This window comes from Vulpes lagopus, chromosome 13, assembly GCF_018345385.1.
Source record: "Vulpes lagopus strain Blue_001 chromosome 13, ASM1834538v1, whole genome shotgun sequence".
In the NCBI taxonomy this organism is placed as follows: Eukaryota; Metazoa; Chordata; class Mammalia; order Carnivora; family Canidae; genus Vulpes; species Vulpes lagopus.
Genome location: NC_054836.1, coordinates 10,429,795 through 10,448,793, shown reverse-complemented (window position 1 = coordinate 10,448,793; position 18,999 = coordinate 10,429,795). Strand labels below are relative to the sequence as shown.

Genomic DNA, 18,999 nt, shown 5'->3' with positions numbered 1-18,999 from the left:
TGAAAGCTGCTATCAACTAGCCTCTCACTAATGGGAGTTAGAAGCTAGCTCCACTCTAGGTGAGGAGGTGCCATTGAAATGTGCTTTAGTGGATTCAGAGATCTATTCTTTCCGGGCCTGCTGGTTGCAAGTAGCCTCTCACCCACAGGAGGAACAAGCTAGCTACACAGGAGTGGAGGGCCCATGAAAATGCTACATAATGCAGTGTGAGTCATCTGCATACCTGGAGAGCAGGTTTGCTCTACTATCTCCTCTACTGGCCTTAGAACCTACCTTAAAAGCAAGAGGCTTGCAGGAAGTGCAACCTACTGCACTCTGAGAAGCAAGCGTTCCTTGCAGGCAGCTTCTGAAAAGCCTCTAACATAAGGAAGTTAGAAGCTATGTCCAGACTAGGTGTGGGGCTGTGAGGGAAAGTTCCTGTGCTCCACTCTCAGAAAGAAGCATTCCTTGAATGCAGCTTTCAACTAGCCTCTCTCCTAAGGGAGTTAGAAGCTAGTTCCACTCAAGGTGGGGAGGTGCCATAGAAATGTGCTGTACTGAATTCAGAGACTGAAGCATTCTGGGCCTGCAGCTTGCCCACGGGAGGAACAAGCTATCTGCACAGGAATGGAGGGCCCGTGAAAATGCTTCATAGTGAACTGTGATCCAAAAGCGTTCCTGGAGAGCAGCTTTGCACTACCCTCTAACCTACCAGCCTTAGAAACTAGATCAAAAGCATGGGTGGAGGCTCGCAGGAAGTGCAGCCTACTGTGTGCTCTGAGACAGAAGCGTTCCTTGCAGGCAGCTTTTGAAAAGCCTCTAATATAAGGGAGTTAGAAACTATGTCCACAGTAGGTGTGCAGCACTGAGGTACAGGTCGTGTGCTGAACTCTCAAAAGGAATCATCCTTGATTGCACCTTTCAAATAGCCTCAAACCTATGGAAGATAGAAGCGAGCTCCACTCTAGTTGAGGAGGTGCCTTGGAAAGGCACTCTATTGAACTCCCAGACCACCAGATCCAAAGCAAGGGTGGAGAGGCTCACGAGAAATGCGGCCTACTACACGCTGAGAAACATGTGTTGCTTGCAAGCAGCTTCTTACAAGCCTCTAACATAAGGGAGTTAGAAGCTATGTCCACAGTAGGGGTGGAGCAGCGAGGGACAGGCCCTGTGCTCAACTCTCAGAAAGAAGCATCCTTGATTGCATCTTTCAAATAGCCTCAAACCGATGGAAGATACATGCTAGCTCCACTCTAGATGAGGAGTTGTGATGAGAAGGTGCTGAACTGAACTCCCAGACTCAAGCATTCTGGGTCTGAGGCTTGTCACCAGCCATTTACCATGGGAGGTACAAGTTAGCTGCACAGGAGTAGATGGTCAATGGAACTGGTATGTAGTGAACAGTGAGGAACCAGCATTCCTGGAGAGCTGCTTTGCAGTACCCTTTCACCTATCAGCCTTAGAACCTAGGATCAAAACCCTTTGTGGGTCTCCTGGAAAATACTGCCTACTGCATTCTGAGAAAAAAGCATTTCTTGCAGGCAGTTTCTGACAAGCCTCTAACATAAGGGAGTTAGAAGCTATGTCCACAGTAGGTGTGGAACTGTGAGGGACAGGCCCTGTGCTCAAGTCACAGAAAGAAGCATGCCTTGAACACAGCTTTCAACTAGCCTCTCACCTAAGAGAGTTAGAAGCTAGTTCCATTTTAGGTGAGGCACTGCCATGGAATAGTGATGTATGAATTCTGAGACACAAGTGGTCCTGGGCCTGCAACTTGCTACTAGCCTCTCCCCACTTAAGGATAAAGGCAGCTCCACAGTTTTGGAAGGCCCATGGAAGTTCAATGTAGTGACCTGTCAGCAACCGTAATTCCTGGAAAGCAGCTTTCCACTACATTCTCTCCTCCTGGCCTTCAACTCTAGATCAATGTACCTGTGGGGGCTCGCGGAAATGCAGCCTACTGCACTCTGAGAAACAAGTGTTCAATACATGCAGCTTCTGACAAGACTCTAACATAAGGAATTAGAATCTATGTCAACAGTTGATGTGCAGGCCATTGGAAGTGTACTGTACATAACTCCAAGAAAGAAGGGTTCCTTGAATCAGCTGTTAACTTGTCTCTAAGAAAAAGAAGCCTGGGGTCACCTGGGCTACTCAGTGGCTGGGTGGCTGATTTCAGGTGGTTATTCTGGGATCTGGGATTGATTTCCGCATCCATCTACTGTAAAGAGCCTGCTTCTCCCTTGCCAATGACTCCGTCCCTCTTCCTCTCTGTCTCTCATGAATTAAAGAAAATCTTTTAAAAATGGATTAAAAAACTAAGAAAATAAAAAGAAGCCTGACCACCTCGACAGTGGGTGGCTTTGGGATCACTAGAGGTGTACTGTACTTAAGTCTGAGAAAGAAGAATTCTCTGAATGCAGCTTTCATCTAGCTTTTCATGTCGGGAATTAGGAAGATTTTTTTAACATGGGGCACAATGGAAGGATCTTGCTTTGACTCAGAGAATTTATCATTCTTGTATACCATTTCCACTAGACTCACACATACTGGTTAAGATCCTTTCTGAATATTAGGTGTGGTGATGCAATGGAAAGGCGCTGTGAAGGAGCACTTAGAAGGAGCATTCCATGAAAGCAGCTATCAACATAGCCTCTCATCTATGAGAGTTAGAAGCTAGCTCCACTCTAGGTGAGGAAGTGCCATGGAAATGTGCTCTAGGGATCCCTGGGTGGCGCAGCGGTTTGGCGCCTGCCTTTGGCCCAGGGCGCGATCCTGGACACCCAGGATCGAATCCCACGTCGGGCTCTCGGTGCATGGAGCCTGCTTCTCCCTCTGCCTGTGTCTCTGCCTCTCTCTCTCTCTCTCTCTGTGTGACTATCATAAATAATAAATAAAAAATTAAAAAAAAAGAAATGTGCTCTACTGAATTTGGAGACCCAAATATTCTGGGCCTGCAGCTAGTGAGTAACCTCCCACCCACGGGAGGAACAAGCTAGCTGCACAGGAGTGGAGGAACCAATAAAAAGCTATGTAGTGAATGGTGAGCAACCAGCATTCCTGAAGACCAGGTTTGCACTACCCTCTCATCTACCGGCCTTAGACCTAGATCCAAAGCACTTGTGGGAGAGATCAATGTAGATATAGATAGATATAGGTGTAGATTTAGATGTAGAGTTAGATATTACTTAGTCATGCAAAAGAATGAAATATTGTCATTTGCCATGACATGGATGGAGCAGGTGACTATTATGCTAATTGAAATAAGTTAGTCAGAGTAAGACAAGTATTATATCATTTCACTCATATATGGAACTTCAGGACAAAGTAAATGAATTTAGGAGAAACAGAAGATAAACAAAAGGAAAACAACAACAACAAAAAAACAAAACCAGAGAGGCAAACCAGGAGACAATCTCTTAACTGTAAGGAACAAACTGATGGTTACCAGAGGGGAGATAAGTGGGGAGATGGGTCAAATAGGTGATGAGCCTGTGTTATGTATAGAATTGTTAAATCACTATGTTGTACACTAGCAACTAACATTATATGTTAACTATATTGGAATTAAAATTTTGAAAAGCTTTAAAGATTTTCAGAAATTATTAGAATCCATTGAATATTTGCATTTTCTAAGAACCTGCACAGAGAAAAAAGATCCACATTGATATTTGTAATCCCAAGAAAATATCCTTTCCTGTTCCATGTAGAATCTTTATTAAATTATAATGTTATTTAAATCAAATGCTTGAAAATAATTTGAAACCCCCATTTGGAAAGATCTCTTCTTGAGCTAGCCCTAAGTACTCAAGAGAGAGAACTAAATTGTCACCTTCTCCCATAAGATTCATGCACATATAAGTAATTACTCAATAGCAAATTATTTTCAGTATGGAACTGATTAAGTGGAAGATGGAGATTGAGAAAATGTAAAACACAAAACTAAAGTTGAATGTAGCTAAGACTGGATTTGATCAGAAGAAAAGGAGGAAAAAAATAGACTAAGAACAAGTTTCAAAAGCTATGGAAACTTAAGCTGATCAAACAGTACTGACTATTGAAAGAAAATTGTGTAAAATTTTAAGATAACCAAATGAAAAAGAAGAAAGGGAGATAAAATGTTTGTAGTAGAAATACAATACTTTAAAATTAAGAATATCATGGAAGAAAAAAAACAGGGAAAAGATAAAGTACAAAGACAGAATTTATGAATTTTATGTGTATGGTAAAAAGAATGACAACTGGGTAAGTGAACAGGGTTATTCTGTGTCACTTGCATTCTATTCAATGCTTGATCAATGAATGGGTAAATTTGTTGTCACAGATTTGTTCTGTAATATATAGACATCATAACATTTAATTAATATCTGAAATTTCCTATGATTCAGAAACAATATAAATGTAGTTATTTTTGCTAAAATAGTGCATGCTTAAATGAAAAAAAATGTTTTTTATGTATTCAAAAATCATTTTCCAAATGTAAGAAATTAAAATTATTTACTGAACTCTGTCAGTAAATTGTTAAAAATTCAAATACTTTCTTATAAAAAAAATCAACTGATTCTTTTCTCTTTTTAAAAATATTTTATTTATTTATTTGAGACAGAGAAAGAGGGAGGATAAGCAGGAGTAGCTGCAGAAGGAGAGGGAGAAGAAGGTTCCTAGCTGAGCTGGAAGCCCACTGTGTGACTCCATACCTGGAGGATCCTGGCATCATGACCTGAGCTGAAGACAGTCACTTAACCCCCTGTGCCACCCAGGTGTCCCTAAACTGATTATTTAATTGAGAAACCAAAAGACTATTTAAAACCAGTAAATAAAACTAAGTTTTTAGAAACTTTGTCATATGTCAAAAGCCCCATAGATTTTCCATCTTAGAATTAATACTAAATATATTCAAAACACAGCAATATATGCAAGCTTTAAAATATGGAACATAATTATCACATATATCAAGTAAATATGATTACTTCATGACGTGACAGATTCAACAATATATTTGGAAACTAAATCTCAGAATCCCATTTCATAATATATTAATGGATATTCTGTTTATTTTATTTTATTTTTTTTAAATTAATTTTTTTTAAATTTATGATAGTCACAGAGAGAGAGAGAGAGAGGCAGAGACACAGGCGGAGGGAGAAGCAGGCTCCATGCACCGGGAGCCCGACGTGGGATTCGATCCCGGGTCTCCAGGATTGCACCCTGGGCCAAAGGCAGGCGCCAAACCGCTGTGCCACCCAGGGATCCCGGATATTCTGTTTATTCTCTGATCTGTAGTCATTACATGGTTTTTTGATTTTGAAAATGGAAAATGATAGTATAATTATTTTATTCACATTACTTATTGATTTAAGATAGAATCCTTTCATACTAATAGATTTTAAATGGCATTGACAATGAATTCTATTTGAATATAAATAAAAATATAATTTATTTGAACCTGTCAGACATAGCAGAGACCTATTTGTTTTTTATTTATTTTATTTTATTTTTTTAGCAGAGACCTATTTTTAAATCTCTAAAAGTAGCAGCTCCAAAGTGCTGTGGCTCTGCTATTGAACCCACAGAACTGACAGTCACAATTCCACTGGGGGCAGCTTCTGTAGCATCTATGTGTTTCCTTTTTCTCATCTTTAAAATTAGTAGAATAAGAATAAAACCAAAGTAATAGGATTTACAACGATCGTGTTAGAAAATAGGCTAATGACTTCCAAGTAAGCATACACTCTCGGTTGGATGCTGTTAGCTGTTATTATGAATTTACATTTATATGGCAGCTCCTCAACTAAATTTTTAGAGATTAATTAAATACCAAAGACATTAACAATAGCCATCAATACTTTGAGCTAGAAAATTGTTACATATATTGGTTGGGTGTGAGTGATATAGATGTTGGATATAATGGCTTTAAGAAATTTGTGAAAGCCATTATTTAGCATATTTGCTGATGAGCACCTTTTATGTTTTTTATTGTTCTGTCTCATCCTTCAATGTCTAAATTAAGATATAATTATTTTCTTTATTAGGATAATCAATTAATAATCTAGATCCTTTATTACCAGACAAACCTGGGAAGAGTCATGTCATCACCCTGATCTTCATATTCTTCATTAAAAAATATATATAAAGATATTAGATCCTTGCTCTTCAGATTAGAGTCCTCAGCCAGGGAGGCTTTCTGTAAATTTGTGTGCAGTGCAGAATCACAGGACTGACTCCAGATGAGTGAATTAGAATCTCTATTTTGACATCATCCACAAGGGATTCACACATCCATTAGATCTTGGGATTACTTCTCTAGAAGACATTGAAGTCCCATTCTGCCATAACTGAGGTATTACCTACCATGTGGACCCATATAAATATGCCTGTTGACATTAGATACATGTAATGCTTCTTCTAAGATTTATGGAGATGATATTTCTTTTGGAGGGTATAAGATGTGATAGGTGAGGATGGAGAGAAGGGACCTTTTTTCATAAGGGAATATGGAGATTGAGGCACCAGATCCACTTAGACTTTGTTCAAAATGATTCTCAAGTGTAGGTTTTAGCCACCTGCATGTTTGACAATAGGAGATCCTAAATAATTTTCTAATTTATATGTTCTGTCCTCAAAAAGAAGCATTCAGAAATGGATTACACAAATTTGTTTAAAGTCCTTTATTTAATGGTAACATAAGAGGAAACTGATGATCTTAATGACAAAGAGAAACGTATTTTCAATATCTGAAGTTTTTTAAAAATGGACTTAATATTATATATTGCATAGTAAAAATGATCATCATCATTATTTTTCTGTCACTCAATTATTCTTGATTAAATCTAAATTAACTGGTATATATTTAAGTTTTTATTTAAATTCCAATTAGTTAGGTGATGGAGATTAAAGAGTGCACTTGTCATGAACACTGGATGTTGTATATAACCATGGAATCACTGAATATACACCTGAATCTAATATTACACTCTGTGTTGAGTAACTAGAACTTAAAGAATCCTTTTTAAAAAATAACTAGTTTTGTGGGTGCCTGGATGGCTCAGTGATTGAGAGTCTTCCTTTGGCTTGGGCTGTGATCCTGGGTTCCTGAGATTGAGTCCCACATTGGGCTCCCTGCAGGGAGTCTGCTTCTCCCTCTGCCTGTGTCTCTGCCTCTCTCTGGGTCTCTCATGAATAAATAAATAAAATCTTTAAAAAAACCTAGTTTCAAAATGATCTGCTTTTATCCTGTTCTCAATGTAATCATTCCAAATAAATATCAAGATGTCTTAGATTCAGGAAGTAGCTGCTTTAAGTGCATTGTTCAATATGGAAATACTTTTTGGTGCAAAGAATTTATCACATTAGTAAGTTTAAACATGGCATTTGCAAGGTCAGAGAAGACAAAAATAAGTTTATACTAATTTAAAAATTCTTATAGTTTACTTCTAAACATTATTTTTGAGGTCAGAAGTTATAAATTAGAAGACCAATTCAAATTCGAAGTGTCAGATATTAATGTGACAAGAATCTACATTCGAGACACAAAGAAAAAAAAGGAGGAAAACGTATTTTCATTTAAGGACCAGGTAGAAAATGTCTAGTTACAAAATAGTGAACTGTGTCAAGTGACACGATTATCCTTCTGTGTGTTTAGATGTGATCTATGGCTATTCTTGGGCATGTTGAGAATGGGATGATGCAGGTCCAAAGACTGGATTTGAATATTGGATCTGAAGTGTAACCATGGGTGCAGTCTTTGTAAAAAATGCTAAAATGTTTCTCACAGAAGTCTCTTCAACCACTAATTGGTGACAATAGCACATCTATATCCATATTATTAAATTACTTTATATTAGCCATACATAGTTCCAAATACAAAGCAGGCACTCAACATGTTAGACTGTTAGTCTGAATTCAGTTACTGAGGCACGCTCATGAATCCTTTTATTTCTCTTGGACTGTGTGATTGGATTAAAATCCTCAGTGAGTGGTCTCTATTTACAGGTATACCTCAGTATTTTCAATGGGCACAGACAATGCAACCCGTCACCAGGATTTTCTCCTGCTGGGCTTTCCTGGGTCCCAGGTCCTTCAGCTATCTCTCTTTATGTTTTTTCTGGTAATGTACATTCTCACAGTGGGTGGGAACATGGCTATCTTGATGCTGGTGAGTACCTCCCACCAGCTACATACCCCGATGTACTTCTTTCTGAGCAACCTTTCTTTCTTGGAGATTTGGTATACCACAGCTGCAGTCCCCAAAGCCCTGGCCATCCTTCTGGGGAGAAGCCAAACCATAACATTTACTGGCTGCCTTTTGCAGATGTACCTTGTTTTCTCATTGGGCTGCACAGAGTACTTCCTCCTGGCAGCCATGGCTTACGACCGCTATCTGGCTATCTGCTATCCTCTACACTATGGGGCCATCATGAGTAGTCTGCTCTCAGCACAGCTAGCCCTGGGATCATGGCTGTGCGGTTTTCTGGCCATTTCAGTGCCCACAGCTCTCATCAGCACCCTGTCCTTCTGTGGTTCCCGCACTATCAACCACTTCTTCTGTGACATTGCACCCTGGATCACCCTGGCTTGCACCAGCACACAGGCCGTGGAAGTCGTGGCCTTTGTGATTGCTTTTGTGGTCATCCTGAGTTCATGCCTCATCACCTTGGTCTCCTACATCTATATCATCAGCACAATTCTCAGGATCCCTTCGGCCAGCAGCAGGAGCAAAGCCTTCTCCACATGCTCTTCACATCTCACTGTGGTGCTCATCTGGTATGGGTCCACCATCTTTCTTCATGTCCGTCTCTCCATCAAAGAGTCCTTGGACCTGACCAAAGCCATTCATGTCCTGAACACTGTGGTGACTCCAGTTCTAAATCCCTTCATCTACACTCTCCGTAATAAAGAAGTAAGGGAAAGTCTGCTGAAGAAGTGGAAGGGGAATTAAACCACCCTCAATAAAATAAATCTGTAAATTATCTCGTATCTTTCCAAGTAAGAATATGAGGGGAAGAGGAAGGCAAAATGTTCCTTGATACAGGAGAGAAAATAAACTGAAGGAAAACCAAAACAGAAAAAAACCTGTATATACTTGTTCTGCATTTTAATATATGATTGGAAATGGGGTTCTTGATATAAGTAAACTGGACTCTTAAGAAATAAAGAATGTGTACACTGAGTTAGGTTTGTCTTTGACTTTCATTTATAAAACTTGGTGCTCTGAGAATGGTGTATTACTAAATAAACTTTAAATTCTTGTTGCTTTAAAAAATGTCCTTGATCATATAAGGAAAAGCTTTTGAGAGTCGTATTTTTGAAATATGAAGTAGGAAAAAATAGGGAAAGTTTGAATGAGTAAAGAGATATGTGAAATCAGAGTGTGCAAATATTTAAATATACTATTTTCTGGATAAAATACAGTGAAAAGGTATATACAAAATGATAACTATCATTTGCCACATTTGTTTAACAAGGATAGTGAACAAAGCAATCTAAAAAATCAGGTGACAAAAAGTGGAAAGTAGATACACAGGATAGCAGGAGGGTTTGAAAAAAGCAAGAGAAGTCCCTCACATAACGTTTTGTCCCTAGAAAAGAAAAAATACTAATTCTGATTATTAGCATGTCATGAAGATAATCATGACAGTTACTTAATTTCCTTCTGGTAACATTTTTTTAGGGAGCAAGATACATTTCTTTGAACCATCAGCCAGTCAAAGGTTCATTTCCCTCTCCTTATCCCATTTTCCATGGTTGTGTGTTAGTAGAAGCAAAGAGAGGCTTAGCAGACTAAACAAGTTTAGAGATAGACTCTGTCCCATTCTGTGTTGGCTTACACACACACGAATAGGGCTGCTTGTCAAAGGAGAAAAGTCTGTGGGACTGAGTAGCAGCTAACCCTTAGATTCTGTATATTTGTGTTAATTTAAATATTTTTTAGATTACCACTCAAGAATGAAATGGGATGAGGGTAGAACAAGAAGACTATATATTTGAAAGGAATGGGACAAAAATATGTCATTGTGAGAGTCATAATATACATTTTCAAAAACTATATCTGTATTTAAAGTTTATCACTTAAAATACCATACTGAAATGATGTACATGTGATCTGATTTACTTTATTTACTGCAAAAAATTCTAAGCTTTGCAAATTTAAAAAAAAGCACAAAAAGTTGCACAGATTTTTTGTTGACAATGAATACGTATAGCACTTTGCTTGCTTGTGGTGGTATCATTGGTATATGTATATGTCCAAAATAGTCGATATGTATATATAAATTTGTCTATTTTCTGTTGTATCAATTATACCTCAATAGGGCTCAAAATAAGAAATTACTAAGCTAATTTTTGGGGATTTCTTTTTTTTTTTTTAAATGTTTTATTTTATTTTATTTTATTTATGATAGTCACAGAGAGAGAGAGAGAGAGAGAGAGAGGCAGAGACATAGGCAGAGGGAGAAGCAGGCTCCATGCACCGGGAGCCCGACATGGGATTCGATCCCGGGTCTCCAGGATCGCGCCCTAGGCCAAAGGCAGGCGCCAAACCGCTGCGCCACCCAGGGATCCCATTTTTGGGGATTTCTAAGAATCAATACTTTTAACAAGAATCATATTGCTACTTTCTGAGTAAAAATACCAATCCTGCTTCAGTGGGTGAAACACCAACTCTCAAAAATCAAAAGGAATTGCTACTATTAATCTCAGTGAAAGTTATCTTTAATACCATGCCCTACTTCTTCTGTACACCTCACTGTAACAAAACTCAGGAAATAGTTTTCAGCTTTTTTTAAAAAAAGAGTTTATTTATGAGAGAGAGAGAGAGAGAGAGACAGGAAGAGATAGGCAGAGGCAGAAGGAGACTCCATGCAGGAAGCCCTATTCAGGACTCAATCCTGGGACTCTGGGATCACACCCTGAGTCAAAGGCAGATGATCAACTGCTGAGCCACCTAGGCATCTCAAGTCTTCAGCTTTTAAAGTCAGTGAGGATTTACCCCAAATATACAGATGCAGTGAAACACCGGAACACCTGCACCCCAATGTTAATAGCAGCAATGTCCACAATACCCAAACTGTGGAAGGAGCCCCAGTGTCCATCGAAGGATGAATGGATAAAGAAGATTTGGTCTGGGGGACCACAAACTAACTGGAGTAACTGAACCAAACCAGGCCCGGACATGCATCCCTCATTCACTCAAAAGGCTCGAGAGCCTAAAGGGTGAATGGTTGGTAGACACTTGAGAAATGGCTTGAGCAATGGTTCTCAGGGCTCGCTTGTACATGATTGCCCACATAACACAATAGATACAAGTTATGCTAACCTGGTCATAAATGTAAATAAGGGTCTGTGCTGTCCTTGCTGGTCTGTTTACCACACCTAATATTCCTTTGAAGTATGCACATCTGGAGCAACAAGCTTATCTATTTACCAAGGTCTTCTGGCATCCGTGAGTCTGTCTTGTATGCTGAGAAAAGGGAACTTTGGAGGGTTTCACAAACCTGCTAAAAATAAACACCTTCTTGGCTTTGTTTTGCTCATGCTATAAAATGTTGTAAAACCTTGAATAAAGCTGGCACTGCTTGGACATCATCCACTGTGTCCCTACTGTCGCCATCTCTTTACTTTTTTTTTTATTTTCCTCATCCCCTTATCCTCAGGACCTTGATTGTGTTGCCGCAGCACGCATAACAATGTGGTTTATGTATACAATGGAATATTACTCAGCCATTAGAAATGACAAATACCCACCATTTGCTGCAACATGGATGGAACTGGAGGGTATTATGCTGAGTGTAGTAAGTCAATCAGAGAAGGACAAACATTATATGGTCTCATTAATTTGGGGAATACAAAAGTAGTGAAAGGGAATTAATGGGAAAAGAGAGAAAATGAGTGGGAGATATCAGTGAGGGTGACAAAACATGAGAGACACCTAACTCTGGGAAACACCTAACTCTAGTGGAAGAGGAGGTGGGTGGAGGGTTGGGGTGACTGGATGAACGGCATTGAGGGGGGCACTAGATGGGAAGAGCACTGGGTGATATGCTATATGTTGGCAAATTGAACCCCAATAAAAAAATAAAAAAAATAAAGTCAATGAGTGAAAGACTCGGTTTGACATAATATTGTATCAAAGATTTAATGATAAGTGAAGAAAATCAGTGAGAATAAGCAAAATACATTCATTAACTCAACTTTCCCCTCCTATGCTAATTTAAAAAACATTTAATCATAATTTGCAAGATATATTAACAAGTAAACATAATAGGTGGATATTTTATTTTTCTTTCTTTTTTATTAAAATGATTATTTTCTAAGTTTAAATTCTAGCTAGGTAACATACAGTGCAATATTAGTTCCAGGTGTAGAATTCAGTGATTCTTCATTTAACATATAACATCTGGAGGGGAGGGGCAAGATGGAGGAAGAGTAGGGTCCCCAAGGCACCTGTCCCCACCAAACTACCTAGATAACCTTCAAATCATCCTGAAAATCTACGAATTCGGCCTGAGATTTAAAGAGAGACCAGCTGGAATGCTACAGTGAGAAGAGTTCGCGCTTCTATCAAGGTAGGAAGACGTGGGGTGGGGGAGAAATAAAGACACAAAAGGCCTCCAAGGGGGAGGGGCCCCGCGAGGAGCCGGGCTGAGGCCGGGGCGAGTGTCCCCAGGACAGGAGAGCCCCGACCCGGAGGAGCAGGAGCTGCACCAACCTTCCCCGCGGAAAGGGGCTCGCAGGGAGTTAGAGCAGGACCCAGGAGGGCGGGGATGCCCTCGGGCTCCCGGGGACACTAACAGGCACCTGTGCCCTGGGGAGAGTGCCCGGAGCTCCCTAAGGGCTGCAGCGTGCACGGCGGGACCCGGAGCAGCTCGGAGGGGCTCGGGCGGCAGCTCCGTGGAGGGGGCTGCGGGGCGGGAGCGTGAATCCAACAGCGCAGGCCCCAGAGCACAGGGCGCCGGGACACAGCCCAGGATCCGGCCTCCCCCGGGACAGGCAGAGGCCGGGAGGGCCCAGGTCAGCAAGGACGCTCCTGCCCCGAGCTGAGCAGATCAGCGGCCCCGCCCCAGAGCCTCCAGGCCCTGCAGACGGAGAGCGCCGGAGTTAATGCGGGAGCTGACTCCAGGGCTGCAGAGCTGCCGCCCCGCCACTGCGGTTGTTCCTCCTGGGGCCTCACGGGGTAAACAACCCCCACTGAGCCCTGCACCAGGCAGGGGCAGAGCAGCTCCCCCAAGTGCTAACACCTGAAAATCAGCACAGCAGGCCCCTCCCCCAGAAGACCAGCTGGACGGACAGGGGAAAAACAAATTATTGACCAAGCAGCACTGGAAAGTTCCAGGGGAAGTCAAGGGACTTAAAATATAAAGCATCAGAGGATATTCCCCTTTGATTTTTTTTCTTTTTGATTTCTGTTTGCTTCCCCCCTTTTTTCCCTCTTTTTCTTCTCTTTTTTTTCTTATTTTCTCTCTTTTTTTCTTTTTTCTTTTTCTTTCCTTTTTTCTCTCCTCTCTTTTTCTCCTTTTCCCAATACAGCTTGTTTTTGGCCACTCTGCACTGAGCAAAATGACTAGAAGGAAAACCTCACCTCAAAAGAAAGAATCAGAAACAGTCCTCTCTCCCACAGAGTTACAAAATTTGGATTACAATTCAATGTCGGAAAGCCTATTCAGAAGCACTATCATCAAGCTACTGGTGGCTCTAGAAAAAAGCATAAAGGACTCAAGAGACTTCATGACTGCAGAATTTAGATCCAATCAGGCAGAAATTAAAAATCAATTGAATGAGATGCAATCCAAACTAGAAGTCCTAATGACGAGGGTTAACAAGGTGGAAGAATGAGTGAGTGACATAGAAGACAAGTTGATGGCAAAGAGGGAAACTGAGGAAAAAAGAGACAAACAATTAAAAGACCATGAGGATAGATTAAGGGAAATAAATGACAGCCTGAGGAAGAAAATTCTACGTATAATTGGGGTTCCCGAGGGCACTGAGAGGGCCAGAGGGCCAGAATATGTATTTGAATAAATCATAGCTGAAAACTTTCCTAATCTGGGAAGGGAAATAGGCATTCAGATCCAGGAAATAGGGAGCTCCCCCGCCCCCTAAAATAAAAAATAAAACTGTTCAACACGTCGACATTTAATAGTTAGGCTTACAAATTCCAAAGATAAAGAGATGATCCTTAAAGCAGCAAGAGACAAGAAATCTCTAACTTTTATGGGGAGAAATATCAGATTAACAACAGATGTCTCCACAGAGACCTGGCAGGCCAGAAAGGGCTGGCAGGATATATTCAGGGTCCTAAATGAGAAGAACATGCAACCAAGAATACTTTATCCAGCAAGGCTCTCATTCAGAATAGAAGGAGAGATGAAGAGCTTCCAAGACAGGCAGGAACTGAAAGAATATGTGACCTCCAAACCAGCTCTGCAAGAAATTGTAAGAGGGACTCTTAAAACTACCCTTTAAGAAGTCCAATGGAATAATCCACAAAAACAGGGACTGAATAGATACCATGATGACACTAAACTCATACCTTTCAATAGTAACTCTGAATGTGAATTGGCTTAATGATCCCATCAAAAGGCACAGGGTGTCAGACTGGATAAAAAAGCAGGACCCATCTATTTGCTGTCCACAAGAGACTCATTTTAGACAGAAGGACACCTACAGCCTGAAAATAAAAAGTTGGAGAACCATTTACCATTCAAATGGTCCTCAAAAGAAAGCAGGGGTAGCCATCCTTATATCAGATAAACTAAAATTTACCCCGAAGACTATATAGTGAGAGATGAAGAGGGACACTATATCATACTTAAAGGATCTATCCAACAAGAGGACTTAACAATCCTCAATATATATGCCCCGAATGTGGGAGCTGACAAATATATCAATCAAGTAATAACCAAAATTAAGACATACTTAGATAATAATACAGTTATACTTGGTGACTTCCATCTAGCGCTTTCTACATTCGATAGGTCTTCTAAACACCACATCTCCAAAGAAACGAGAGCTTTAAATGAAACACTGGACCAGATGGATTTCACAGATATCTACAGAACTTTACTTCCAAACTCAACTGAATACACATTCTTCTCAAGTGCACATGAACTTTTTCCATAATAGACCACATACTGGGTCACAAATCATGTCTGAATCCATACCAAAAGATTGGGATCGTCCCCTGCGTATTCTCAGGCCATAATGCCTTGAAATTAGAACTAAATCACAACAAGATTTTGGAAAGACTCTAAACACGTGGAGGTTAAGGACCATCCTGCTAAAAGATGAAAGGGTCAACCAGGAAATTAAGAAAGAATTCAAAAGTCTCATGGAAACTAATGCGAATGAAGATACAACCATTCAAAATCTTTGGGATGCAGCAAAAGCAGACCTGAGCGGGAAATACATAGCAATTCAAGCATCCATCCATAATCTGGAAAGAATTCAAATACAAAAGCGAACCTTACACCTAAAGGTTCTAGAGAAAAACAGCAAATAGATCCTACACCCATTAGAAGAAGAGAGTTAATAAAGACTTGAGCATAACTCAATGAAATCGAGACCAGAACTGTGGAACAGATCCACAGAACCAGGAGTTGGTTCCTTGAAAGAATTAATAAGATGGATAAACCATTAGCCAGCCTTATTAACAAGAAGAGAGAGAAGACTCAAATTAATAAAATCATGAATGAGAAAGGAGAGATCACTACCAACACTAAGGAAATACAAACAATTTTAAAATCATATTATGAACAGCTATAACCCAATAAATTAGACAATCTAGAAGATATGGACGCATTCCTGGAAAGCCACAAACTACCAAAACTGGAACAGGAAGAAATAGAAAACCTGAACAGGATGATTACCAGGGAGGAAATGAAGCAGTCATCAAAACCCTCCCAAGACACAAGAGTCCAGGGCCAGATGGCTTCCCAGGGGAATTCTGTCAAACGTTTAAAGAAGAAACCATACCTATTCTACTAAAGCATTTTGGAAAGATAGAAAGAGATGGAGTACTTCCAAATTCGTTCTATGAGGCCAGCATCACCTTAATTCCAAAACCAGACAAAGACCCCACCAAAAAGGAGAATTACAGACCAATATCCCTGATGAACATGGATGCAAAAGTTCTTGACAAGATACTATCCAATAGGATCCAACAATACATTAAGAAAATTATTCATCATGACCAAGTGGCATTTATTCCCGGGACACAAGGCTGGTTCAACACTCAAAACAATCAATGTGATTTATCATATCAGCAAGAGAAAAACCAAGAACCATATGATATTCTCAATAGATGCAGAGAAAACATTTGATACAATACAGCATCCATTCCGTTTTTTTCTTCCATAACCTTGTACATGTTTATTTTTCGTTGTTGTTTTTTGTTTTTTTTATAAATAATAAATTTATTTTTAATTGGTGTTCAATTTGCCCAACATACAGAATAACACTAGTGCTTACCCCATCAAGTGCCCTCCTCACTGCCCGTCATCCATTCACCCCCACCCACTGCCCTCCTTCCCTTCCACCACCCTTAGTTCATTTCCCAGAGATAGGAGTGTGTTTTTTTTTTAAATTTTTATTTTATTTATTTATGATAGGAACACAGTGAGAGAGAGAGGCAGAGACACAGGCAGAGGAAGAAGCAGGCTCCATGCACCGGGAGCCCGATGTGGGATTCGATCCCGGATCTCCAGGATCGCGCCCTGGGCCAAAGGCAGGCGCCAAACCGCTGCACCACCCAGGGATCCCGAGATAGGAGTGTTTATGTTCTGTCTCCCATTCTGATATTTCCCATCCATTCCTGATAAAACTCTTCAGAGTGTAGGGATAGAAGGAATGTTCCTCCACATCTTAAAAGCCATCTACGAAAAGCCCACAGCAAATATCATTCTCAATGGGGAAGCACTGGGAGCCTTTCCCCTAAGATCAGGAACAAGACAGGGATGTCCACTTTCACCACTGCTATTTATCATAGTACTAGAAGTCCTAGCCTCAGCAATCAGACAACAAAAAGACATTAAAGGCATTCAAATGGCAAACAAGTAGTCAAACTCTCCCTCTTCACCGATGACATGATACTCTACATAGAAAACCCAAAAGCCTCTACCCCAAGGTTGCTAAACTCATACAGCAATTCGGCCATGTGGCAGGATACAAAATCAATGCCCAGAAATCAGTGGCATTTCTAGACACTAACAATGAGACTGAAGAAAGAGAAATTAAGGAGTCAATCCCATTTACAATTTCATCCAAAAGCATAAGATATCTAGGAATAAACCTAACCAAAGTGGTAAAGGATCTATGCCCTAACAACTACAGAACACTTCTGAAAGTAGTTGAGGAAGATACAAAGAGATGGAAAAATATTCCATGCTCAGGGATTGGAAGAATTAATATACCGAAAATATCAATTTTACCCAGGGCGATTTACACGTTTAATGCAATCCCTATCAAAATACTATGGACTTTCTTCAGAGAGTTAGAACACATTATTTTAAGATTTGTGTGGAATCAGAAAAGGTCCCGAATAGCCAGGGAATATTAAAAAAGAAAATCATAGCTGGGGGCATCACAATGCCAGATTTCAGGTTGTACTACAAATCCATGGTATCAAGACAGTGTGGTACTGGCACAACAACAGAACAAACAGACACATAGATCAATGGAACAGAATCGAGAATCCAGATCTGACCCTCAACTTTATGTCCAGTAATATTCGACAAAGCAGGAAGACTATCCACTGGAAAAAAGACAGTCTCTTCAATAAATTGTGCTGGGAAAATTCGACATCCACACGCACAAGAATGAAACTAGACACAAAGATAAACTCAAAATGGATGAAAGATCTAAATGTGAGACAAGAATCCATCAAAATCCTAGAGGAGAACACAGGCATCACTGCTTTTGAACTTGGCCACAGTAACTTTTTGCAAGATACATCCATGAAGGCAAGAGAAACAAAAGCAAAAATGAACTATTGGGACTTCATCAAGATAAGAAGCTTCTGCACGGCAAAGGATACAGTCAACAAAACTAAAAGACAACCTACAGAATGGGAGCAGATATTTGCAAATGACGTATCAGAGAAAGGGCTAGTATCCGAGGTCCATAAAGAACTTATTAAACTCAACACCAAAGAAACAAACAATCCAATCATGAAATTGGCAAAAGACATGAAGAGAAATCTCACAGAGGAAGACATGGACATGGCCAACAAGCACATGAGGAAATGCTCTGCATCACTGGCCATCAGGGAAATACAAATCAAAACCACAATGAGATACCACCTCACACCAATGTGAGTGGGGAAAATTAACAAGGCAGGAAACCACGAATGCTGGAGAGGATGTGGAGAAAGGGGAACCCTCTTACACTGTTGGTGGGAATGTGAACTGGTGCAGCCACTCTGGAAAACTGTGTGGAGGTTCCTCAAAGAGTTAAAAATAGATCTGCCCTATGAGCCAGCATTTGCACTCCTGGGTATTTACCCCAAAGATACAGATGCAATGACACACCGGTACACCTGCACCCCAATGTTTATAGCTGCACTGTTCACAATAGCCAAAGTGTGCAAGGAGCCTTGTTGTCCATCGAAAGATGAATGGATAAAGAAGATGTGGTCTCTGTATACAGTGGAATATTACTCAGCCATTAGAAACAACAAATACCCACCACTTGCTTAGACGTGGATGGAACTGCAGGGTATTATGCTGAGTGAAATAAGTCAATCGGAGAAGGAAAACATTATATGGTCTCTTTCATTTGGGATATATAAAAAATAGTGAAAGGGAATAAAGGGGAAAGGAGAAAAATTGAGTGGGAAATACCAGAAAGGGAGACAGAACTTGAGAGACCTCTACCTCTGGGAAATGAACTAATTGGGGTTGGAAGAGGTTGTGGTTGTGGTTGGGGGTGACTGGGTGTCGAGCACTGATGGGGGCACTTGATGGGATGAATACTGGGTGTTAATCTATATGTTGGCAAAATTAAAACCAATAAAAAATAAATTAATAA

General features: G+C 40.2%; 1 protein-coding gene across 1 annotated transcript; it reads left to right on the top strand.

Moving 5' to 3' along the window:
- Positions 1 to 7,990: 7,990 nt before the first annotated feature.
- Positions 7,991 to 8,917, top strand: LOC121475006 (olfactory receptor 6F1). The gene has a single exon (XM_041728147.1). It carries the CDS (start codon positions 7,991 to 7,993, stop codon positions 8,915 to 8,917), a length of 927 nt encoding a protein of 308 aa, XP_041584081.1.
- The last annotated feature ends 10,082 nt before the right edge of the window (positions 8,918 to 18,999 follow it).